The sequence below is a fragment of the Pristis pectinata genome, chromosome 20 (assembly GCF_009764475.1).
Source record: "Pristis pectinata isolate sPriPec2 chromosome 20, sPriPec2.1.pri, whole genome shotgun sequence".
NCBI classification, from domain to species: Eukaryota; Metazoa; Chordata; class Chondrichthyes; order Rhinopristiformes; family Pristidae; genus Pristis; species Pristis pectinata.
Genome location: NC_067424.1, coordinates 30,177,875 through 30,204,097, shown reverse-complemented (window position 1 = coordinate 30,204,097; position 26,223 = coordinate 30,177,875). Strand labels below are relative to the sequence as shown.

Below are 26,223 nucleotides of genomic sequence, written 5' to 3'. Positions count from 1 at the left end.
CATGTTGAAGGAGTGCAGCTGAATTCAGGATAGTACTTCTCCCACCATGGACTAAAATCCTGATGTAACTGCGGGAAACTAATGGCATCACTTACTAACATATACAAGAGCACTGAAAGCATTGTTTTGAAAGGCTGATACATAAAAATAGAACTACTTACAGCACATTGACATGTGCTTGTCAATATGGATTTGTCATGACTTAAACTACAGTCAAATCCAACATTTATTTTGCTCATATAGTTGAAAATACCCAAATGTTAAAGGTAGTCCGGTGCTATTGGAAATCATTCACCCAAGACTGGGGCTATAAAACCAAGGACAAAACATCAAAAGTTTTTAATTGTGATGTAATTGTTTTGTGAAAACACCTTTTAACTAGCTGGTAAGGTTGTATTTTTCCAAACAACAATATTTAACTATTTGCATACCCAATATTTTGAACTCTGAATATAGCTGGCTAAATTTCCACAACATAGTCAAGATCCCTCATGAGCTATCACCAACCATTTGCCCTTTTGCTTTAACCATGAGAAGTTCTCTGTCTCTTTGAATGTCACAAAGTGAATGTAAGGTAGCAATTGCCATTAGTGGTGGCAAGTTTTTACTTGACTAATCTGGCTCTGTGGAACACTGGCACTCCTTGCTCCATCCACAGGAAGGCATTTTTTTTCATAAAGAGGTTTATTTACATATTTACAATATTCACATTATTCTCTGCTTATTCTTTACAAATAGATATGCAATTAAAGTATCAAATTAAAACATTATCCTCCTTGTCCAGGATGCACTCCGGACCCTGTGGTGCCCACTGGACCCAGAAACCCTTCAAGGAGCCAGGTGGACACTGCATGCTCCTTCTCCAGGGATACTTGGGCACAGACATATCCTTAGAAGAGAGGTGGGCAGTCAGCTGCCTGGACCTCTTGGCCAGGCCCTGGAGCAGACCAAAAAAGAGGTCCCCTGACTGACTTCCCCCCCAACCCCACCCCACCCACCCCAGCACCAGGTACCCAAAGATCCAGAGAGCGAGGCTGAAGTGCAACCAGAACTTGAGGAGCAATCCCTTCAAATATGGAAACAGGGTCTATAATCTCTCTCACTCCATATCCATATACGGGCTCCTCCAGGCCGCAGAAGTGGCAGGCAGCCTAGGAGTCCATGAAGCAGGTTAAAGATCTGTTGCACAGCAACATCCTCCACACAGGTCCCTGATATAAAGGGGGACATTGCCTGCGAAGAAGGGCCTTACTAGGGTACCCCCCCACCTCGCTGCCTGATGGAAGAATTGACTGCCATGGTGTGTCTGGAAGACAGACAAGGACAAGGAAATGGAGAGTGTGCAGGAGTAGCCCTCACAGGAAATGCCTCTATGCAGCGTGGAATTGCATGGAGGAAATTTTCTGAGCAATGGCTCATGTTGTGTGGCATGAACTCCTGAGGAGGGTTTCAGGGCCTAGGTCCGATAAGCAATTCCAACAGACTGGGTCGACCTGGTTGGAATCACCCCACGCTTATGAGCCCCCTCAACACCCACTGTGACAGGATGGCTGGAGACTTCAGCTATAAGCACAAGTGGCGAGCAGCTCACTCCTTCACCATCCAGTCCATCCTTTTGCCTAGCCACCCTCACAACCAAAGCAGCTTCCTCCACTGGCAGGGGAACTCCCTGACTGGAGGTAACCATGTCCCAGAATCTGAGAAGGTCCCAATAAAAGACAGGCAACTCTCACAGAACAGCGTAACTGATGCTTGCCACTGGGAGCTACGTGTCGTTCTGAAGGCTGTGACACTAACAGAAAAGGCAGACCACTAGCACACACCATCTAAGAGGATGCTCAACGTACAGGTATCTCTGCAGGGTCCAAAGGTGGAGAGTTGTTAACTGGGTATGGATGGAGACCATCAACTGATTGCCCTCCTCAATCAGGAGACTCAATATGGCAACAGAGACCCAGTGTTTCCTGTTGCCCCAGAAGAAATTCACCAGCTTCTTCTGGATCTTAAGGCAAAAAGCAGAGGGCAGGACCAAAGTGACCAACTGGTACCACAGCAAAGAGGTCACCAGTTATTTATATCCAGGGTCCAACCCCTGTAGGAAAGCACTTGGAGTAGCCCTGTCCATCGCCCTAGCCAGGTGACTTTCTCCTGTCAGTTTGCAGGCCAGGCTGACTCAGCAGGGCTCAGGCAGACTCCCAGATAGAGGAGGTGCGTGGTACTCCACGCAAATGGTCTCATCTCCTCTGGCAGGGAGTCTACCTGCCACTGACCTACCAAGGGTCCTGAACATTTCTCCCAATTGACCCATGTTGAGGACGCGACTGGAAAGACTTGCTGGCACTCGCACATCCTCTGCAGGTCAACGGGATCTGTGACCATGAGGAGCACATCGTTGCATAAGCCAAGAGGTCCATGTCCACACCCCGCCCACACAGGGCCAGATCTGTCAACCTCTGGAGAAGACACAGGAGTGGCTCCACAGACATGGAATACAACTGGCTGAACAAGGGCCATCCCCGACGTACTCCTCTCCCAAAGCAAAGGGGTGCCATCAAGGACCCAATCAGGACACACTGGTCCTTATTGAGGGGTCAGCGGTGGAAAGGGTGAGCAGGTTCAAGTTCCTGGGCGTCAACGTTTCAGAGGATCTGTCCTGGACCCAACACATTGATGCAATCACGAAGAAAGCACACCAGCGGCTCTACTTCATTAAGAGTTTGAAGAGATTTGGTATGTCACCAAAGACTCTTGCAAATTTCTACAGATGTATGGTGAAGAGCATTCTGACTAGTTACATCACAGCCTGGTATGGAGGCCCAATGCACAGGATCAAAAGAGGCTGCAGAGAGTTGTAGACTCAGCCAGCTCCATCACAGACACAACCCTCCCCACCACCAAGGACGTCTTCAAGAAGCGGTGCCTCCAGGATCCTCACCATCTGGGACATGCCCTCTTCTTGTTACTACCATCACACCCAAACTCAATGATTCAGGAGCACCTTCTTCTCCTCTGCCATCAGATTTCTGAACAGTCCATGAACCCATGATCACTACCTCATTATTCCTTTCTTTTGCAATATTTATTTATTTTTGTAATTTATAGATTTTTATGTCTTTGCACTGTACCATTGCTGCAAAACATCAAATTTCACATCATATGTCAGTGATAATAAACCTGATTCTGACTTTCACAAGTCGGATCCGGGCCACTAAGTGCGCATCAAGAGGTCATCTGCCCGGTCGCTAGGCTTTCCTCCAGGACCCATGCTTAGTCACTCCCCTAAGACATCCCAGAAAGCCCTGAGGAACTCTACAGCTCCAAGGCTTTTGATTCCCTGATTTGATTCAAGTCAAATCCAGTCAAGTTTATTGTCACAAACACATGTACGCACGGGTGCAATGTAACACTTACTTGCATTACAGGCACATTGCATTAGAAGCATAAGAATCATTAAAAAAATTCAATTAGATTCAGTCAGATGCAAAGGTAAAATGAAAGATCCCCTTACTTGTAGTTGTGAACTTTTAATGGCTGATTTTGTTCAGCTGCTCTAGAGTTAGGTTGTTACGAACATTAGTATCAGAGCTCCCCCTGTTGGGTAAATACTGATTTCACTGCCCAGTTTGGAATTAAACAACACAAAAGAGGTTTTGAATTCAGTCCCTCTTCAATGCCAAACTGACACTTTCATCCTCCCTCACCACACAGCTGGGACACCACTCTCACTCATTTTTCAGTATTCAACCTATACACATTCCCTCACCCTACATCACTTCACCCTTGTCAAACTCCAGGCATTTAGTTCCACCGTACTCATACACCCTCAACCTCTTTGTCCCCACCTGTACTATTTGTCAAGTATACACCATTCATACCTGGTTTCCATTATGCCCTTTGGAACTCCCTGAAAAACTCCCTTTGTTACACCACTGCTATCACAATTTTTTTAAAAAACTCATTGAGATGTGGGGATAGAGTGGAGTCTAGAAAGGACAGCACCAATGTGAGCAGATGAGGTCACAGATTGAGAAGTTCCAAATCACTGGTTGGTTCTTCACCGAGTTGATGACCTTTCAGCAGCACTTGATGTCTGTCTCGGTGTGTGACCCCGGCAACAACCCATAGATCAGAGATTCCTCTGTCACGCAGCTGCTGGGGATGAACCAGGACCACGACCCTTGCATCCTTCTCCACACCCTCTTAGCAGATCCACAATCGGCAAAGAGGTGGGTGACCGTTTCTTCCCCATCACAGCCGTCCCGAGAGCAGTGTACATTGGAGGTGATATGTCATCTGTAGAGGAAAATTCTGAATGTGAGGGCCCTTCTCACCGCAAGCCAAGCGAGGTCTTGGTGCTTCTTGGTCAGATCTAGTGATGAGGCATTCTGCCTTATGGTTTGGACCATTTACACTGGGAACAAACCCACAGAATCTATAGTGTCCTTGTCCCGTAGTGTCTGAAGTATATTCCACGCTGACCACTGTCTGATGGACTTGTGATCAAAGGTGTTTACTTGGAAGAACTCTTCCACAAAGGACAGGGAGTGCGGCAACATCCAGCTGACTGGGGTATTGCGCGGTGGAGGGACCAGGCCTATCTTCCACAACATCGGGGACAGGTAGAACCTCAGCACGTAGTGACACTTGGTGCCCAGGTACTTTGGATCCACACATCGACTGATACAGCCACACACAAAGATGGTCATCAGGATGAGGGCAACGTTGGGTACACTTTTGCCCCCATTCTCAGGGGACATGCAGCGCGACCCAACGTACTCGCTCCATCTCGGACCCCCAGATAAACTGGAAGACATCACTGGTGATGCCGAGGTAGAGGAGCGGGGAACAGGCCACACCTGCGCCAGGTACAGCAGCCCTGAGAGCACATTGCACCTGATGACCAAGTTCTTCCTAGTTATTGACATAACGAGCCAGGAAGGCGAGCACATCCACAACGGGCATATGTGGATTGAACATGTGCACAGTTATCTCACACTCCTTCTTGGTGGGGAGGGTGAAGAGTAGCTGTGCCTTCAGCAATCACAGCGGAGCCTCATTCCCCCTCTCCTGAAAGTTCTATAGCATCTTCTACCAACCTGCCGGGTACTTGAAGGTAATGTCAAACTACCCATTACCTAGGAAGTCCTGGAGGCAGTAGATGTCCCTCACCTTGAACTTGCAACACTCCAGTAGGACCTTCTTGATGAAGAGGTCCCTCGTGAAAGGGTTCCCCTCGCTGAGGTACTTCACTGCCACCCTGACAGTGTTTCAGATCCCATGTCCTCCTCCTGAGGTACCCGTTACTGCAGCCATCCTGATGTAGCTGATTGGTTATAGCAGGTACTTTGCTGGAAAAGGGTTAGATTGGTTTCCCAATCAGCATTAGGATCTACCCCCTCATCAGGCAGCCACTTGATCGTGAAAAGTCACTGTAATCTTCCTTCTTCTTCAACGTCAATGTTCGAGTTCACCCGCGAATCCACCTCCGTGATTACCGTCCTGGGATCTTGGCCCTCCTGATCACCGATGGTCCCCTGCCAGGTAAGATACTACACTTGATCTTAGCCAAAAGGCCGAGAAGCGATCATCAGGGCCACACTGCACAACATCTTGTGCGCAGCGCAGAGCTGCTGTGATCGGAGTCGGTGTTGCATGTGGTGAAAAGATCAGCAAAGGAAATTAATGTGAGGGTGTCATTGCATATAAAAATGTCCCAGCTGGCACCCTGTAATTCACTTGTGCACTCCATACTGTGTGTGCTGCTGCTCTTTTTACAATGAGCATAAGAGTAAGATGACGTTTTGATCAAATTTATGCTGGGAAGGTAGTAATGAGCACCCTAGGTGTTGGTGACATCATCACATCTGTGATACTGGCAGACAAATGATACACATGCTAATGCAAATCAAGACCAGATCAATTCCCCGATTGACAAGACTTCAAAAGGAAATGGTTGCAAACGTTTCAAAACAGACACAAAACAATACTGTTCTGCAATTTAGACATAAAAGTAGGTCCAATTTCTAGGACAAAATGCACAATTCATATTAGTACTTCTGTGCACTCTCAAGTGATTGTGACAATATTTCATGAGAAGGTTATTGTTTTCAGGATTACGCAATCCTTTTGCTTCAAATGGGAGTAATTTCCACCTCAAACAAGGTAATAAATTAAAAAAATCTTCAAACAAGGTGACGCTACTGAATGTACTGACCATGAATGTAAAAGTTTTGCACTGTTTCTTCCTTTGTATATTTTTTATTATGAATCAAGTTTAATTTTGAAATATAAAAAAGACCTGAAACCATCCAGATACTTCACAAAATCTGAAAGAAGATCAGGGGTGTAAACAAAATCTTCTGCCAAGTTTTTTGGTCTGCATGGTGCTATTTGTAAAGAAATCCAGCTCAAAACACAGCTCTTCTTTCAACCCTAAACAAAAACAAAATATGCTTCAAACAGGCACCAGATCAGGCAGCATCTGTGGAAAGAGAAGTAGAGTGAATGTTTCAGATCGAAGACCCTGCATCAGAACTGGGAAGAAAACGAGATAGTTTTATGTTGCAGAAATGGTGGTAGAGGGTGGATAGGTCAAAGGGAACATCTGTGACAGAGCGAGGCCAGGGTTGCTATGGGGATTATTCACAGGGGTTCTCCAATCAATGAGTTAATCTGGCAGCTAGATGTGGTCAAATTGTGTTAATGGAGAGAGTAAAAGTGAGTCAATATTATAGGGATAATGTATAGCAGAAGTGGTCAGTTCTGATGCAGACAGAGAAAGCAAGTTGTGAAAATTGATACAGAGTCTATCAATGTGTGATATTGGCTCAGTTTTTCTCTCTCCATTGGCACAAACTGACTTACTGGGCATATCCCACAGGCATGCATTTCACAACATTTCTTTATTTATATTGTGACCTTCTAACTGCCTCCATTAACCCACTGACTGGAGGACCTCTGCAACTTATCACCACGGCAACCCTGACCTCACCCTGTTTCAGATATTCCTGCCATTTGCATCCCAACCGACTACCCTGCAAATACCAAACACCCACACCCTCCCCAACTTACTATAACTCCCCAAATTCCTTATGGGTATAAACCAGAATTACACTCTGCATTGTTGATATAGCTCAGAGGATATAATATCCAAGGAACTCGGAAAAGCTTCACTAGATAAAAATAATGCAGTATATATATTTTTCTCTATAAAATGGACTTAAGTGTTAATAACTGTGCAATAAACATCTCCTGTAAGGATGCAAGCTACCTTGTCCATACTACCGACTTAATTCAGGAACATTATAAATAGAAATGGACTGCAAATACTAAAGCATGCTTTCACTTTTCTAATTATCACGGTAGCTACAACTCCAAAATGTTAAGCAATATTTTTACAAGTAAACTCCGTTAATTAAATATTTTATGTAATTTTCTTGTAATAATCTATGCTGTGGAATAGAAGAAATGCATTAATCACTAATTAATATCAATTCTCCTCACAGAATGCACAAATTGAATCATGTTGTGGACCATATTTCATTTTGGTCTGTGGATTCCTCTTCAGACAGCGAAGGAACAATGAATATGGAAATACAACTCATGGAGTAATATTTAATATTGGTATTTGAAAGTGACTTCCCATTGAGAACACCTATATTTTCCCTGGTTCTGAAACTGTTATTTGTAAACTCTTCCACAGTATAATTAGTTTGGCGGTCATATAGGGGTTTAGGCCAAGTACTTGGCAGACAGGTACTGAATTATCACATTGCCATCAATGCTCAGCTGGATGTTGAAACCATAAAAGACATCTGTTGCACTGTTTTGGTGGTGATGGACACCTCATATTAACAGCTTTCCTCTCACACCAGGAAATAGGAGAACTTTCATTAATTAATCTTTAGATCTACATTTCATCAATTTGGACAATTTTTGGACAGTTTCAGGAGCTATAGGTACAGAAATGGAACCTGGGGATGATTGCAGAGATAAAATTGTTCTCCATTTCCTGGCCAGCAGCCAAACAGATTTAGAGATTCCTGGCTGAACGGGAAGAGTTACTTTCAAAGGAGAGTGAAGAAGAGAAAGAGTCTAGTAGGACAAAATTGAAGCACTTCAGAGATCAGAGGTGTATTGTGTCAAGATTGGAGGCTGGACTGGGTTGGGTTCATGTTGTGAGGACCAGAGAATGGGAAACCCTGGGCTATAACTTTCTGGATTTAGCTTACCTTGGCTCTCTCAGGTGCCAGGTTTCTCGAGTTGGAGACCCCTAGCCCATTGTTGTTAAATCTAAATTTGTCAAAATCTGAAAGTAGCATATTTAACTGGCTGTTCCATCTCTCAAGTGCTGATGAATTACCTGCACTGATAGTTAAATTTTCTCCCTTTATGTACGTGAATCTGAGCCCATCAGTGAATACTATGTATTAAAGTGTTTTCAGGTGCTTTCAGAGATTATTACATCACCTGCCAAGTTCAAAATTGGACAGACAAAGGAGGGGAAAACCAAGGAGGCAATTTTTATGTTTGTGTTCCTACTGATTAAAATTCTTTGGAAACTTTTGTAATTGATCTCTCCAAGGTGACAAAATGCAGCCATAGAACAAAAATGACTCTTTCAAAAATTGTTTTTGTACTAGTTTTGTAAGTTAATAACCTGCTGAAAGCATAAGGGAGCTGCGTGAGGAGGAGACGGAATTTTTTGCGGCAACCTTTGGACTTATAGATTTGATAGAGGTTGCTAGATTACAAGAGGCTTAAAAATAACAGAGAATGCCATTTCTTTCTCAAAAGTAATAGGGATAAGGTGCATGGGGATGTAAGAACCCCTTTTTTAGGCAGAGAATGATAATGATCTGGAGCCTGCTGCAGTCAAGTTGGTGGAATCAGAATCAGTTTTTTTTTAGAAAGGAATTGGATTGGCATTTGAACGAATTAATTTGCAAGGCTACAGGGAATGAGCCTGGATTGCTCTGCAATGCTATCCCTTTGTGCTATAATGAGTCTGTGTCTCATGCAGCCTAAAGCAATCCTGTGGGCAAACTATTTTTATAATGCCAAGCTTCCAAGTGCAATCAAACAACAGAGACCTAGAAATTCTAGTGCACTCAAGAAAACATTTTGTAGCTTTTAGATTGTATTTTCCTGCTCTTTACTAAGAATCCAAAGTCTTCCAAGACTTATCTCATCATCCTCTAGCATAAGGATTAAAATCCTCAGGGGGTGGTGACTGGCGTGTAGAAATTCCCCAAATCAGTACTTTAGATTTCTATCCACTGCTTGGTTTAAAACAGTTCATTCTAAAACATCATTTTGCCAGTACAACAGACATTGCTGGAAGTAAATTACTTAAATGGACCAAGGGAACAACATATATGGGAGGCCTGTAAGAGGACCTAGCATTTTTTGGAAACAAAACACAGAGTTCAGCAAAATATAATAGCAGACATTATTAGCAATTGAAGTTGCCAGTAGGTGGAGTAGTGAAAAGGCATTTCGTATGCTTGCCTTCAGAGGCCGAGACATTGAGTACAATAAGAGTTCGGATGTCATGTTGCATCTGTAAAAAACATTTGTTAGACTGCACTTGGCCTCCACAGTCGTCTGTGGCAATGAATTCCACAGATTCACCACCCTCTGGCTAAAGAAATTCTTCCTCACCTCAGTTCTAAAGGGATGTCCTTTCATTCTGAGGCTGTGCCCTCTGGTCCTAGACTCTCCCACTACTGGAAACATCCTCGCCATGTCCTCTCTATCCAGGTCTTTCACTATTTGGTAGGTTTCAATGAGATTTCCGCCCTCATCCTTCTGAACTCCAGCAAGTACAGGACCAGAGCCATCAAATGCTCCTCATACGTTAACCCTTTCATCCCTGGGATCATTTGTGTAAACCTCTTCTGGACCCTCTTCAATGCCAACACATCCTTTCCTAGATATGGGCCCAAAACTGCTCACAATACTCCAAATGTGGTCTGACCAACACCTGACCAACCTCAGCATTACATTCTTGCTTTTATATTCTACTCCTCTTGAAATGAATGCTAACATTGCATTTAACTAGCTTACCACTGACTCAAACTGCAAGTTAACCTTTAGGGAATCCTGCACTAGGACTTCCAAGTCCCTTTGCGCCTCTGATTTCTGAATTCGCTCCCCATTTAGAAAACAGTCTACACTTCTATTTCTTCTACCAAAGTGCATGCCCATACACTTCCCTACGCTGTATTCCATCTGCCATTTCTTTGCCCATTCTCCCAACCTGTCCAAGTCCTTCTGCAGAATCCCTGCTTCCTCAACACTTCCTGCCCCTCCACGAATCTTTGTAACATTATCAAACTTGGCCACAAAGCCATCAATTCCATCATCCAGATCATTAACATATAACGTGAAAAGTACCAGACTCAACACCGACCCCTGAGGAACACCACTAGTCACCGGCAGCCAACCAGAGAAGGCCTCTTTTATTCCCACTCTTTGCCTTCTGCCAGTCAGCCAACCTTCTATCCATGCTAGTAACTTTTCTGTAATACCATGGGCTCCTATCTTGTTTAGCAGCCTCATGTGCAGCACCTTGTCAAAGGCCTTCTGAAAATCCAAGTCTATCCTGCCTGTTACTTCCTCAAAGAATTCCAACACATTTGTCAGGCAAGATCTCCCCTTAAGGAAACCATGCTGACTTCTGCCTATTTTATCATGTGCTTCCAAGTACCCCAAAACCTCATCCTTAATAATGGACTCTAAAATCTTACCAACCACTGAAGTCAGGCTAACTGGCCTACAATTTCCTGTCTTTTGCCTTCCTCCCTTCTTAAAGAGTGGTGTGATATTTGCTATTTTCCAGTCCTCTGGAACCATTCCTGACTCCAGTGATTCTTGAAAGATCACTACTTATGCCTCCACAATCTCTTCAGCTACCTCTTTCGGAACCCTGGGGCGTAGTCCACCTGATCCAGGTGACTTATCCACCTTCAGACCTTTCAGCTTCCCAAGCACCTTCTCCTTAGTAATAGTGACTACACTCACTTCTGCCCCCTGAATCTCTCAAATTTCTGGCGTGTTACTGGTGTCTTCCAGAGTGAAGACTGACGCAAAATACTTATTCAGTTCATCCGTCATTTCTTTGTTCCTCATTACTACTTCTCCAGTGGTCTCATGTCCACTCTTGCCTCTCATTTACTCTTTATATATCTGAAAAAATGTCGGTATCCTCTTTTATATTATTGGCTAGCTTACCTTCATATTTCATCTTTTCTCCCCTTATTGCTTTTTTAGTTGCCCTCTGCTGGTTTTTAAAAGCTTCCCAATCCTCTAGCTTCCCACTAATTTTTGCAATATTGTATGCCCTCTCTTTTGCTTTTACGCTGTCTTTGACTTCCCTTGTCAGCCACAGTTACTTCTTTTTCCCTTTAGAATGCTTCTCCTTCTTTGGGATGAAATGATCCTGTGTCTTCCGAATTACTCCCAGAAACTCCTGCCATTGCTGCTCTACCGTCATCCCTGCTAGGGTCCCCTTCCAATCAGCTTTGGCTAGCTCCTCTCTCATGCCTCTGTAGTTAACTTTACTCAACTGTAGTACTAATATATCCAATTTTAGCTTCTCCCTCTCAAACTGCAGGGTGAATTCTATCACATTATGATCACAGCCTCCTAAGGGTTCCTTTACCTTAAGTTCCCTAATCATATCTGGTTCATTTCATGACACCAAATCCAATATTGCCTTTTTCCTACTGCGCTTGACCACAAGCTGCTCTAAAAAGCTATCTCGTAGGCATTCTACAAATTCCTTCTCTTGGGATCCAGTGCCAACCTGATTTTCCCAGTCTACCTGCATATTGAAGTCCCCCATGACCACCATGACATTGCTTTCCTTACATGCCTTTTCTATCTCCTGTTGTAATTTGTAACCCACATCCTGGCTACTATTCGGAGGCCTGTATATAACCCCCATCAGGGTCTTTTTACCCTTGCAGTTTCTTAACTCTACCCACAAGGATTCTACATCTTCTGATCCCATGTCACTTCTTGCTAAGGATTTGATTTCATTTTTTAAACCAACAGAGCCACCCCACCCCCTCTGTCCACCTGCCTGTCTTTTCGATAGGACGTGTATCCTTGGATGTTTAGCTCCCAGCTGTGATCTTTTGGCCATGACTCTGTGATGCCCACAACATCGTACCTGCCAATTTCTAACTGTGCTATAAGCTCATCTACCTTGTTTCATATATGGTGTGCATTCAAACATAACACTGTATTCACCACCTTTCCTCTCAAATTTGTCTCCATGTTGCCTAAAGTTAAATTCTTATCCCTTTCTAAACTTTCTGTCTTTTTTTATTCTGGACACTTCAGTAACCTCTCCTGTGCTCTCCTTCCCTTTTACTTTATCCATACTTTTCCAATCTGTTGAACCCACCACCCTACTATTTAGTTTAAAGCCCTAAGGAGAGATTGGATAGCTGGGTTTATTCTCACTGGAATGTAGGAGGCAGAGGGGCGATCTTATAGAGGTTTATAAAATTATGAGGGGCATAGATGGGATCGATAGCCGGAATCTTTTTTTCCCAGGGCAGGGGAGTCTAGAACTAGAGGGCAGAGGTTTAGGATGAGAGAGGAGAAATTTATAAGAGATCTGAGGGGTAAGTTTTTCACACAGAAGATGAATAATATCTAGAATGAGCTGCCAAAGGAGGTGGTGGAGGCAGTGTGTAAATGTTTAAAAGGCATTTGGACAGGTACATGGATAGAAAAGGTATAGAAGGATATGGGCTGAATGCAGGCAAATGGGATTAATGTAGAGTGGCATCACAATCGGCATGTGGGCCAAAAGAGACAGTTTCTGTGCTGTGTGTTTCTACGATTACATTATACACAATTTATTTTTGCTTTTGTGGTTTCCATGGGTTACTCTGTGTAATAAGGCAAATAGCAAAGATACAACTTTTCACCAAACATTCGTTATCAAAAGCAAACAGCCACCAATGGAGGTGATGCAATGCATCAAATGTAATATCACAATCTTAAATGCATACAGACACTCAAGAGACACTGCAACTTTGTTTTTAAGAAGTATTTACTTCTAATTGTTTACAAATCTTTTTATTCCCCAAAGTCCACAAAACATTTAGAGCTAAAAAGTGGAACTTTTCCACACTGTTCAGATTTGAAACCATTGCTATAACTGTAGCATATTCAAGTCTCACCCTGAGAATAACCCACTTTTATTTGCATAAAACTGACACTCATCTCACGCTAATTGAGTCCCAGGATGATCTTGTGGGAAAATTCATTGTAGTAGATACTTTAAGCCCGAGAATGAAAGGCCCAATTTCAGGAAGTCTGTTATCTTTTTGAGACAATGACTTCAAGAGGAGATAGTGGTAGTTAACTGTTTTCACAGCAATCCCAATGTTTATTTAAAGAAAAGCAAGGAAAATGACACCTTTGTGAAAGGTTCTGCGTGGAAGCAAAGGTAATGTCTGGCAGATTTGTTCCTCTGCAGCTATGCTGGTTGTAAAAAATGATCAAAAGTTATTGTAACAGCAAAAAGATTGAGTCACTAGAGTGTGCAGTAGGCAAAGCTGGTGTATTTGATAAATTTCCTTCCACTTTTAAAATGACTTGAATATTTCTTAGCACTGGCCTCTAAGCTGATGTATCCCCCTTGGTTCCAACTAAAAGAGGCAGCAGATACAAGATTGGAACAACAATCCACTGGAGGGGCTCAGTGGGTTGACCAGCATCAGGGAGGGGGGACGAAACCCTGCATTAGTTGCTGCTCCACCCACTGAGTTCCTCCAGCATATCCTTCACTGCTGAAAGGCAGTGGTTCTGCTGAAGCATCTCTGAACAGCTTGGACCTGACTTGACCATTTCCAGCATCTGCCTTCTCTTGAAACAAAACTGCATGGGTTTCCTCCAGGTGCTCCGGTTTCCTCCCACATTCCAAAGACGTACGGGTTAGGAAGTTGTGGGCATGCTATGTTGGCGCCACAAGCATGGCGACACTTGCGGGCTGCCCCAGAACACGCTACACAAAAGACGCATTTCACTGTGTGTTTCGATGTACATGTGACTAATAAAGAAATCTTATATAAAACAAAACGTGCTGGGGGAGGGAGACCGAGTGGGTCAGGCAGCATCTATGAGATCTTTTTCCAGACGTTGCCCGGCCAACTGGGCCTTTTCAGCACTTTAGTTTTGCTTGATTTACAGTTTGACTCTGCCGTCTATGGTGTTTGGTTTCGTTTCGTTTCCCGCTTTCTACAGGGGACCAGCCTGCAGCAGGAAGGGCTGGTTTCATCACGGTCGCCGCCCAAATCAGCCGCTGCAGCAACGCCGTCACCAAGGGCCTAAATCGCTGAAGAAATGGCGACGCGGAACTACGCAGTAAACCTTGGAAAAATACCAGGTTGGGTTCACGGTACCTCTCTGGCCGAGACTCGGGGAGCCCGGCCGTCTCTGGTGTGCACTGTGAGGCCCGGCCGCGATGGGACTGGGGAGACCTGTCCCCGTCTCTGTGAGGCAGGAGGCCTGGAGTCAGCCCGCCCACATTCCGCGCCTGTGAACGGTGCGGCGTTATTAATTGTCCGCCGACATTAAATCCAAGCGCGTTGTGGCGACGTTTCGGCCCTGCGGTGAAATCGTTCTTAGTGACCGTCCTGGAAAATTATTCGGTTCATTTGCTGGGCACGCTTCCTTTAAAAAGAGTTTTTGCTTTGTGTAGCACCCCACAAACATTGTTGATGCAATCTCACTTGTAATCAAAAGCATATTATTACCTCTTTAACGTGCTCAGCGGCATTTCTTCCTGCAGGTCGGACCACCCAAGTCAATAAATGTCCTATGCTGATACTCCTGGAGCTGGCTCTGTAACTTGAGCTGTCCAGGTACACTTGCTGGGCGTGGGGAAAGTCCGTTGGAAATTTGCAGGAATAAATTGGTGAATACGGGGTGGGATTCAATGGAATGTCCTTAACTGAAACCTTACTTAAATTTCAGTGTGTTCATGTTAATAGTTATACTCAAGGAAAACTAATCGTTGGATTTTCATAACTTCCCTGACAAGAAATGCTGGATCAACCTCTGTTCGCCAAGTTTTGCGTCCTGTCTTTTTTTTTCACGACTCGCTTGCCCTTCCACCATCCCACCCTGTCCCAATCATTATGGTGCTGTATTTTCCTTAACAAAGCTAGTTTGTCCTGCTGTGAAAGATGTTGGTTCCCTTGATTTAATAATATTAGTTTGTGGCTGGCGTTCTTTTCCCTCTCCGCGTCGCAAAACTCTCCTTTTTACCACCATAAAGCATAAACAAAGCAACCAAGATTTGCTATCCACCAATTGCAGCGATGAAAAGAGAATTTGGCTCATTTATCAGCCAAATTCTCTATTGGCATTTGTCTGTCCAAAATCTATGTTAAGAGTGCTGTAACAATAGCTTGATTTGTAATACAATTTTGTATAGGATTTTGTATTTGTAAGAATGTTCCTAAGGGATCCCTTTTTTTAAAAACAAAATGGGCTTTCCCACATTGGATAAAGGTAAGTTGGTTTCAATAATATTCCACAACTATTTACAGTGTATTTAATATCCTAAAATGTACCAAAGGGGTTTGCAGGAGTATAGTGCATGAAATTTGAGAGTGTCATAGAGCAAAGTATTAGAAGCTTAAAAGAACATTAAAGAAATAGATTTTTCTTAATATTCTGAAGTGGGGGAGGAGAGAGTTCTCAGGAAGGAAGTTGAGAGCCTAAGCAGCTAAAAGGCCTGTGCTGGAGAATAGTTTATTTCACCCCTTCTACTAGCTGTGGATCATTACACCAGTACTAGGTAGGAGCAGGAAAATTTTGTAGTTAAACATACATTTGTATTATCTTCAGCAGGTTGGATGAACAAAATGATGAATTGTACTGAGAAACCACCAGAACGGAATGTGAGTATATGAATGTCATTGTGCACTGCCCATTTGGAGCATATAAGATGCCTACAGAACTCCATTTTCCTTTATTAAGGAGCCAAAATAGATTTATAATAATGCAAGACCAATAAAGTTTGCATGATATAATGAGCATCAAGATTTTTTTACTTCTCCAGTTCTGGGCCATTATCTTCACTTTGGCCATACCTTCAGTTGTTCAGGCCTTGAACTTTCTGGAAATTTCCTTTTTTTTAAAAAGAGGGCCCTTAAAACCTGTCTCTGACCAACTGAACCTGGGTTGCTGGAGCTGTGAGGCAGTAGCTGTACTAGCTGCACCACTGTGCCATGTTTCCATGTGCTTCAGTGCATAATTCTTTAAGGTCCTGTAAAGAATCTAACATTTATGTTAAACAATCTAAGTGTAAAAAGTTGCTTAAACATGGTAATTGGAAACACCTTTCTCGTTGTTTACTTTCCTTTGGAAATTGCCCTTTTTAACCAACTTGCAAATTAGGTAAAATTTTCGATGGTGAAAATAACTGACTTCTGAGCAAGGGAGGAATAAGATTCTGAGGATGGTGAACCAGGTGTTGAATTGCTGTAAATACATAATTTTCTTTGCCACTGTAGGGCTTTGCTATCCGTTACGTGACTGGTGATTTGTTCAAATGTCCACCAGAAGAATCACTGGCACACTGCATCAGTGAAGACTGCCGTATGGGGGCAGGGATAGCAGTTGCATTCAAGGAGCGGTTTGGATGTGTTAAGCAGCTACTGGACCAGAGTAAGGCATTGCTGTGAAATTATTTTTCATTACTGGAATGTGCATGTTAGACCATAAGACACAGGGCCAGAATTAGGCCATTTGGCCCATCGAGTCTGCTCCACCATTCAATCATGGCTGATTTATTTTTCCTGCTCAACCCCATTCTCCTGCCTTCTCCCTGGAACCTTTGATACTCTTAATAATCAAGAAAGCGGAGTTTGATAGATAGCAACCTTCACTTTAAATATACCCAATGACTTGGTCTCCACAGTTGTCTGTGGCGAAGAATTCCACTGATTTACCACCCTCTGGCTAAAGAAATTCCTCCTCATTCTCAGCTCTAAAGGGACATCCTTTTATTCTGAGGCTGTGCCCTCTGGTCCTAGACTCCTACTACTGGAAACATCCTCTCTGCATCCAATCTATCCAGGCCTTTCACTATTCAGTAGGTTTCAATGAGATTCCCCCCTTATCCCTAAATTCCAGCAAGTACAGGCCCAGAGCCATCAATGCTCCTTGTGCGTTAACTCTTTCATCCCTGGGATCATTCTCCTAAACCTCCTCTGGACCATCTCTGGCACATCCTTCCTTGGATATGGGGCCCAAAACTGCTCACTATACTCCAAATGTGGTCTGACTAACCTCAGTATTACATTCTTGCTTGTATATTCTAGTCCTCTTGAAATGTATGCTAACAATGCATTTGCCTTCCTTACTGCAGACTCAACCTGCAAGTTAACCTTTAGGGAATCCTGCACTAGGACTCCCAAGTCCCTTTGCACCTCCAATTTCTGAATTTGTTGCCCATTTAGAAAATAGTCTATGCCTTTATTCCTTCTACCAAAGTGCGTGACCACATACTTTCTTATGCTATATTCTATCTGCCATTTCTTTGCCCAATCTCCCGACTTGTCCAAGTCCTTCTGCAGACTCCTTGCTTCCTCAACACTACCTATCTTTGCATCATCCTCATTAAAGCCATCAATTCCGCCACAAAGCCATCAATTCCATCATCCAGATCATTAACATGTAACGTGAAAAGTAGCGGACCCAACATCAACCCCTGAGGAACACCACTAGTCACTGGCAGCCAGCCAGAAAAGGCTGCCTTTATTCCCATTCTTTGCCTTCTGCCAGTCAGCCAATCTTCTATCCATGCTAGTACCTTTCCTGTAATACCATGGGCTCCTGTCTTTTTTAGCTGCCTTGTGTGGTACCTTATCAAAGGCCTTCTGAAAATCTAAGTAAGCAACATCCACTGACTCTCCTTTGTCCTGCTTCTTTACTTCCTTAAAGAATTCCAACAGATTTGTCAGGCAAGATCTCCCCTTAAGGAAACCATGCTGACTTCTGCCTATTTTATAGTGTGCTTCCATGTACCTCAAAACCATTATTGGTTTTGAAACCCTAATGGTTTGGCATTTAACTACAACCAAAATTCTTGTGTCTGAAGAAGAAATATTTGGTAATGTTCTTTTCAGTGTGGGCCTCTGCTCCATTCTCCAGTGTTTGTGTGTATGTATAATTTCATCCCAAGAAAAATAAGCAGAGACGTCAATTTGTAAAAGATGTTATGCTAACCCCTTCAGAAATCTTTATGAGAAAAAAAAGACCTATGCTCCAGGAAAACATTTTGTCATAGATTAAAATCTGTTTTTAAAAATGTTTTGAGGTTCCACAGATTTCAGGTGGTTATGTCTCCTGGTTATGGAGTCTTGTACTAGAGGTCCCTTTCAGCATAAGGGGTTGGTTGTCCAGGATTGATTCGGGGTTGATGATAGTTCTTAATCTGATTATTGCTGAACCTATTGCCACATCTCTGCACTGATTATTATAATGAAATTGCCACTAAATGTGTGCCTTTAGAATTCTCTGCTTCTGAGATCTGTGGGTATTCCATTTATGGAGATCAATAAATCCTTTGGATAAAGTGAATCAGGATAAGAGGGATGGTGTGAGAAGGTAAAAATTTGAGACAGTACCTACAATTCTATAGGGCTTGGGATATAGTGTACAATTTTGGTTTTATTGCCCAAAGAAGGGCACTTACTGTAGAGCAACAAAGATTTGCCAAACAAGGGTCTCAGGATTATGAGTCTCTCGTGAGATGGGATTATGTAGGCTATGCCTGTTGAGTGACCTTATTGAAGTATTCAAAATTAAAGGACAAAGGATAGATGTAGGATGTCTCCCCTAGCTGGGTAGTGTAGGAGTAGGAATGATAGTCTCAAGGGGTGCAAGGAGAAATTTCTTCACTCATAGGGTGGTGAATCATTGAAATTCTCTTCTGGTGGCAGAATACGCTCTGTCATTGTTTTCATTCAAACCGTATCAATTTTGATTTTTGGATGTTAGAGAAATTGAAGGATGTGGAAATAGGGTATTAAAATGGTGTTGAGGTAGAAGACCAGCCATTACATTGAATGCTTGAGGGAACTAAAAGCCCACTCGTGTTGCATACAGCTTCCTTGAAGTGCTCAAAGGGGTAAATGACCTACTTCCACTTGTTCTGATTATTTCCTGATTGCAGTAATACTGAAATTCTTAAATCGATTATGGGTTGTTTCTGGCTTGGCCATCTTTTTCCTGAGTCAGATGAGTAGGGTACAAGAGTGCAATAAAGGTACACCAGAATTTATTCCCCCGTGATGGCAGGTTTGACATGAGGAAAGATTAAGCTGACCAAAGATTAAGCCTCTCCTTGTTTAGAACAATGGGAGGTCATTCCAGATGGGGTTTTATGCAGAGTTGATATCTCTACTTCATGGGACGTCAGATTCATACAGTAAGAGATTGGGTGAAGAACTTTCTTCTAAATAGCCAGAGCATAACAAATCTTGGAATTCACTACCCAAGAGGACCATGAATGCTTCAAGAATGTCTGAATGTATTCAAGACAAGATTTTCCAATGTTATGGAATTAAGGGATATGGTATTGGTGCATGAAAGTACTGAGACAAAAGGTTAGCCATAACATTGTTGAATGGCAGACCAGACAGCAAAGCCAAATGGTCTAATTCTGCTTTTTCTTGTGTCCTTGCTAAACCTATTACTAAAATGACTAGTTTTTCATTGCTTCACAGAAAAGAAAACTGGAGAAGTGGCAGTGCTGAAGAAAAACCAAGGATACATTTACTATCTGGTAATTTCAGTACTAAAATTGCTCACTATTTGAATGATTTAAATTTTACTAGATGGAGAATAAGTTGTTCTTCAAAATACAGTGCATTGTATTAGACATGTAATTTGTTGCATTGTTTTCTGGTTTAACAAAATTCCGTGGACAATGCACCCCTATCATAAACTGCTTATGGCTAAACTCAAGCGACTGAAGCTCAGTGGTTGATGGTAATGTTTCATTTTTCAGTAATGAGACAATTGTGATCTGTGTTTTTTTTATGACAAATCTTAGTTCCAATTTACTTGTCCAAATCCAAGATAGTATAATGGGCTTCATTGAAATTTGTACCAGTATATAATATAAACAATTTTAATGTTACAGCATTTTTTATTTTTATTTTCCCTGCCATGGTGGTGGTAGTGGACAAAAATCACCCAGATTGTATTTTGGAAAGTTTTCCATATCCATAAAGTCATTTGGTCCATCAAGTCTATGCCAACTCAGAGGGCAATCCCTTTCCCTCCACTCACCAATTTGCCTTGTAATTGATTTGTCAATTTCTCAATTCTACCATTCACTTATGCATTAGGAGCAATTTAGTGGTCAATTATCCAGCACATCTTTAGGATGTGGGAGAAAATGGGACCACCTGGGGAAAACCCACACAGTCACTAGGAGAAGGTGCAGCTCCATGCAGATGGCACCAGAGGTCAGGATTGAACCTGGTACCTTTGAATGTCGAGTGGCCAATTTATACCATTGACCAAAGCTAACATATTTAAATTCAATGTAGTTCACATTGATCCTATTTGAAAGATGTGTAATGTTGAAGCTAATCTGACTAATTGCTATTCAATTGGCGTACTTTCATCAGCAAGGTAATGGAAGGTGTTGACTGCTATCAGAAGCATTTACTGACCAATAATCTTTTCACTGAAATTACTTTGCTGCAGACTTGATAAGATTTCTTTATTAGTCACATGTACATTGAAACACACAGTGAAATGCATCTTTGCATAGAGTGTTCTGGGGCAGCCTGCAAGAGTCGCCACGCTTCCAGCGCCAACATAGCATGCCCACAACTTCCTAACCCATATGTCTTTTGGAATGTGGGAGGAAACCGGAGCACCCGGAGGAACCCCACACAGACACAGAACATACAAAGTCCTTGCAGACGGTGGCCAGAATTGAACGCAGGTCTCTGGTGCTGTAATAGCGTTACGCTAATCGCTACTCTACGTGCCTGCCCATGTGGGCCAGAGCTGAATTCCAGAACTGAGATGAGAGACTGCCTTGGATATCAAAGCAGCACTTTGTTTTGCTGAGTGGGTTCCTCAGTGAGCATCAAAAGGGGAGATGCTGATTGAAATCTTCTACACGAGTAGGTGGTCATAGTCAATAAAGATTGACCATTCCAATCCAACCTCTTTTTAACCAAGAAAGACTATGCGGAGAGTCTGGATGGACTAAAAATTGATGGGGAGATACTCAAAAGACTAGCTTCATTTTAGTGGATAAATCCAGGTCCACAAGGGAAGCATCTGAGATTTCCAAGGGAAGTAGAGGCCCAAATTATGGGTTCAAGTATGGTGCTAGAGGGTTGGATGATTGCAAATGTTGCACCCCTGTTTAAAAATAAGTGTAGGGATAACAGACCAGTCAGTTTAACATGGATAGTGGCAAAAGTTCTGGCAAGAGTAATCTAGGACAAAATTAGCAGTCACTCAAACAAGTTTGGATTGATTAAAGGAAGCCAGAGTGGATTTGTTTAGACAACTGCTTTGATAGTCTTTTGGATAAGGTAACAGGGTGAATGTGGTTTATTAACTTTCAAAAGGAGTTTGATAGTGTCAGATAATGGGTTTGTTATCAAGAGAAGCAGTTCCCATTGGTAGAAGGGTCAGCAAACAAGACATAGAAAAAATTGGCAGAAGAACCAAAAGTGATGTGAAAAGCAACTTTTATAGAGCAAGTGGTTAGTGTCTGGAATGCACTGTGAGGGGAAGAAGTGGTCATTTTTTTCCCCAAAAATGCAGCTGAATAAGTTTCTGGAGAGTGAGGGGTTGGTTGTGGAAAAGCTAGCTCGATTGCTCACTGATTAAGTAGGCTGGTCTTCTGTCCTGTGATCTATGATTGACATTGCTGTGGAAATTCTTTTTAGGGCAGTGTCCTAGACTCAACCATCTCTAGTTTTATCAACGACTTTCATGCCACCATTGGATCAGGTGCGGAGGAGTTAATTCCACAATGTTCAATTGCATTTCCAATTCTTAAGAAATTGATGATATCCATGTCTGTGAAGGATGATCAAGATGACATTCAGATGTCGGATGAAGTAGCAACATTAACAGCATTGTAGTTGGGGCCCCTTGACATTCAAAGGCATTGCCATGACCAAGTTCCCTATCAATGTCCTAGAGGTCACCATTGAGCAGTGACCCAACACAACTGCCACATAAATGCTGTGACTAAAGAGTTCAGAGGTTGGATATCTTGTGGTTAATGACTCGCCTCTACCACCCCAAAGCCTTTCTATCATCTAGATGGCACAACTTAGGGGCCTGATGGAATACTGTCCTCTTGCCAGAATAAGTGACTCTATCTTCCTCCAACAGTACTGCAGATCAACATCATCTGTTGTCTGAAAACATTAATTCCCTCCACTGGTGCACACTGGCTGCAGTATGTATAGCAGTTACTCACCAAGGCCATTCTGACGCACTTCCAAATCTTTCTTCTACCACCAAGAAGGACAAGGACAAAGTTGATCTTAATTTCTGATTTGAGCAATTCCAAGAGTTCAAGAGAAATATTTTAAAAACTTCAATGTTGTAATGTGCTTAAGTAATCAGCTTGACTTTTGATGCTGTTATTAAATTTGCAAACTAATTATATAGTACCTTATTGAGACAGTGCCACGCCTTTACCTTGAACAAATGTCCACGTCTCTTTAATGCTTCACTTCCTATCAGTCACAAGGGTATCAGTTAATATTAAGTGGCCTTATTCTTGCACAGATTACTAAAAAGAGAGCCTTTCATAAACCAACTTACGAAAGCCTACAGAGAAGCCTGGAGGCCATGAAGAAGCACTGCATCAGTAATGAAGTCATGCGCATCTCAATGCCCAGGTAATAGAAAACCTTAGTCTAGAAAAATGAACAAAATATACTATGGTTATAATGGGGGGTGGGGGAGAATATAAGAACGTATGCTGGGTGTTGTAACATGCTTAGCTGGATGTTGCATGTTAATGTGAACTAGTTAGGCATGAACTGGAAATGGTGATAGCATCCACAATTGGCCAAAGGCAGGATCTTTGTTTCAGCCCTTCAGAATTAGGTCATTATCAGTCTTTATCACTCTTATGTGACATGAAATTTGTTGTTTTGCAGCAGCAGTACAGTGCAAAGATATAAGCTATAAATTACAAAATAGTGCAAAAAAAAAGGAACAATGAGGTAGGGTTCATGTACCAATCAGAAATCTAATGTTGGAGGAGAAGAGTGTGCATCTTCAGGCTCCTGAACTTCCTCCCCAATGATAGTAACGAGAAGAGGGCATGTCCTGGATAGTGAGGGTCCTTAATGATGGATGCCACCTTCTTCAGGCATCACCTCTTGAAGATATCCTTGAATGTGGGGAGGGTTGTGCCTGTGATAGAGCTAGCTGAGTCTACAACCTTCTGCAGCCTCTTGCGATCCTGTGCTTTGGAGCCTCCAAACCAGGCTGTGATGCAACCAGTCAGAATGCATCCAAAAATTTGCAAGTCTTTAGTGACACACCAAATCTCCTCAAACTCCCAAAGAAGTAGAGCTGCTGGCATACCACCTTCATGATTGCATCAACATGTTGGGCCCAGGACAGGTCCTTTGAGATGTTGACACCCGGGAACTCAAAGCTGCTCACCCTTTTCACCACTGATTGCTCAATGAGGACTGGTGTGTGTTCTCCCAACTTTCCCTTCCTGAAGTCCACAATCAATTCCTTGGTCTTGCTGACATTGGGTGCAAGGTTGTTGCAACACCACTCAACCAGCTGATCTATTTCACTTCTGTACACCACCTCGTTGCTATCTGAGATTTTACCAACAACAGTGGTGTCTTCTGCAACTGTATAAATGCCATTTGAGCTGTGCTTAGCCACACAGTCATGTGTGGAGAGAGTAGAGCAGTGGACTAAGCACGCATCTTTGAGGTGTGCCTGTGTTGATAGCCAGCAATACATACTGACTGTGGTCTCTTGGTAAGGAAGTCGAGAATCCAGTTGCAGAGGGAGGTACAGAGGTCCAGGTTTAGAAGCTTGGTGATTAATACTGAGGGGATGATTGTATTGAACACTGAGCTGTAATCAGTAAACAGCAGCCTGACGTATATTATGCTGTTGTCTAGGTGCTCCAAAGATGAGTGGAGAGCCAGTGAGATTATGTCCATTGTAGACGTGTTGTGGCGGTAGGCAAATTGCAGCGGGTCCAGGTCCTTGCTCTGGCAGGTGTTAGTTCTAGCCGTGACCAACCTCTTGAAGCACTTCATCACAGTAGATGTGAGTGCTACTAGGTGATAGTCGTTGAGGCAGCTCTCTCTGGTCTTCTTGGGCAGCTGTATGATTGATGCCCTTTTGGAGCAGGTTGGAACCTCCTACTGCAGCAGTGAGAGGTTGAAGATGTCCTTGAACACTTCAGCCAGTTGGTCAGCACAGGTTTTCAGTACCAGGCCAGGTACACTTTCGGGGCCTGACACCTTGCGAGGGTTCACCCTCTTGAGGATATTCTGACATTGGCCTCTGAGACAGATCACAAGGTCGCTGGATGCTGTGGGGATTTGCATACATGTAGTCTATATTATAGTACCTAGCCCTTGCAAGTTTGGAGTTACAGTGGTATACAAACTATCATCTGAAGCAAAAATATTCTCTATCACTGCTGACCTGGTATGGACTACATTTCTAACAAACACTTTCTCTACAGGATTGGATGTGGGTTGGACAAACTCAGTTGGAATGAAGTTGCTGTGAGAATTCAGGAGGTCTTTAAGAACACAAATATTGTTATCACTGTGTACTCTCTGGGGAATCCTGCGGTTGGGTTTCCTCAACCCTGTAAGAAGCGCAAGTCTACTTCAGATGGGTACAAACATGGTCAGTCGAATAAATATTTTGTCTTGCTATCAAAAGCCATAACTGCTAAGTAGTATTTCTGTTAACAGATCCTGAAACATTGTCTCAATATATGACAGTAGATATCTGAAGAGCAGTATTCAGTTTTAAATGTAAAGCAGGAAATCCTGAGCTGCCAACCTCTATGTACATTGACAATAGCATTTCTACCTGCATGTTAATCAACACAGGACACATTATTGTCCCCTGCTTTAACCCTTAAATCTAATGCTTTGTAGGTTTTCTCCTACAAACCAAAGCTGTTGTAAATAATAACTTCTTGTAGATGAGTAGGTGTCTTTTTTTTTATTGGTAAAATGTTTTTGAATGGTGAATTAAAGGCTGTATAAATAAAACAAGCTACTTTTGCACATCAGCACTGAGTAAACTGACTTTGGTGTGAGACTCTAATGTTGTTGTAATATGATGAAAGTATGCACATCAGTGTCTATATCAGGTCTTGGGTAGGAATGGGGTGGAGGTGATAGTGCTCTAGCCTTGCTTGGGTCCAGCTAAAAACTATCCTTCCACAGTCAGGACAGTGAAATGGGTGAACAAAACATAGTGAAAGTCAATTTATCCTGTAGACTAGTGAACCACATTTAGGGGAAATGAGTTGCAAGCTCAAGGTTCCAGTTTCTACTCATAGGTGATGGTGATTGTATGAAATGTCACCCCTTCGCCCCCACCCCTAAAGCAATCCTATGTAATAGAGATGTATGCTATCAATGATGAGAGCACAGTATCACTATTAAATGAAGCAAAATTTAATTCCATTACAAACTAAGCCTGTAATGAGTTACTTGTACAATACTAAATAAGGAATTTGAGAATTGAGTGAAGGAATTCAGTGAAGTGAGGGGAAATGTACAGTTTTTTGAAGATGATGTGGTTCAAGGGAATGGGAAGCAGCCAGAAGTCAAATTTAGGCCTTGTAATAGTTGAATACATGAACCAGGTTCTAAAAGTGCAAATAGTTTCTGGGGTAATTGAAACCTGTTGCCTGTGATTCCTGCATCCTGTGGGAATTTCAGGACACTGGTATCATAATAAATCACTTCAGCTTGGATTCTGTGCTTAAGGGACAGCTTGGGTTGCTGGTGTAGGGAGGGGGTGTTGAGTGTTTCCTGGATTCCATATTCTAGGAAGTGAACCTAATACTTGGGTGGCAGCTCACCAGATGGGAATTGTGGTGACTGTTACAGAAATGTATATCTGTCCTCTTAATCAAGGTATCTCCTATAACTACATTTTTAAGCTTTGTAC

The 26,223-nt window shown here is 42.7% G+C and overlaps 1 protein-coding gene, 1 long non-coding RNA gene and 1 pseudogene across 4 annotated transcripts in view; 1 reads left to right on the top strand and 2 right to left on the bottom strand.

Annotated features, from left to right (window-relative positions):
- Positions 1 to 14,567, bottom strand: part of LOC127580941 (uncharacterized) — a 30,874-nt gene extending 16,307 nt beyond the window's left edge. Inside the window, exon 1 of the long non-coding RNA XR_007957909.1 lies at positions 14,427 to 14,567. This is a non-coding gene — a long non-coding RNA (uncharacterized LOC127580941). The remainder of the gene's footprint in view (positions 1 to 14,426) is intronic.
- On the bottom strand, positions 5,339 to 5,585 carry LOC127581077 (uncharacterized; annotated as a pseudogene).
- On the top strand, positions 14,098 to 25,333 carry LOC127580939 (ADP-ribose glycohydrolase OARD1-like). 3 transcript variants are annotated; one of them, XM_052034925.1, is made up of 6 exons: positions 14,098 to 14,410; positions 15,883 to 15,932; positions 16,548 to 16,701; positions 19,767 to 19,825; positions 22,822 to 22,934; positions 24,770 to 25,333. In XM_052034925.1, the coding sequence occupies exons 1-6, from the start codon at positions 14,368 to 14,370 to the stop codon at positions 24,990 to 24,992; spliced, it is 642 nt and encodes a 213-aa protein (XP_051890885.1). In that variant the 5' UTR covers positions 14,098 to 14,367; the 3' UTR covers positions 24,993 to 25,333. The 3 variants fall into 3 exon arrangements, with proteins under 3 accessions (XP_051890885.1, XP_051890884.1, XP_051890886.1); XM_052034924.1 differs by having other exon boundaries at positions 14,099 to 14,410; positions 15,880 to 15,932; XM_052034926.1 differs by lacking the exon at positions 14,098 to 14,410 and adding an exon at positions 14,631 to 14,888 and having other exon boundaries at positions 15,880 to 15,932.
- The last annotated feature ends 890 nt before the right edge of the window (positions 25,334 to 26,223 follow it).

Excerpts from the sequence above, each read along its gene's own strand:
- LOC127580939 (XM_052034924.1), top strand. The coding sequence starts at position 14,368 with ATGGCGACGCGGAACTACGCAGTAAACCTTGGAAAAATACCAG. Across the intron at positions 19,826-22,821 it reads AAGGATACATTTACTATCTG|ATTACTAAAAAGAGAGCCTT; the intron begins GTAATTTCAGTA and ends ATTCTTGCACAG. Across the intron at positions 22,935-24,769 it reads ATGCGCATCTCAATGCCCAG|GATTGGATGTGGGTTGGACA; the intron begins GTAATAGAAAAC and ends CTTTCTCTACAG.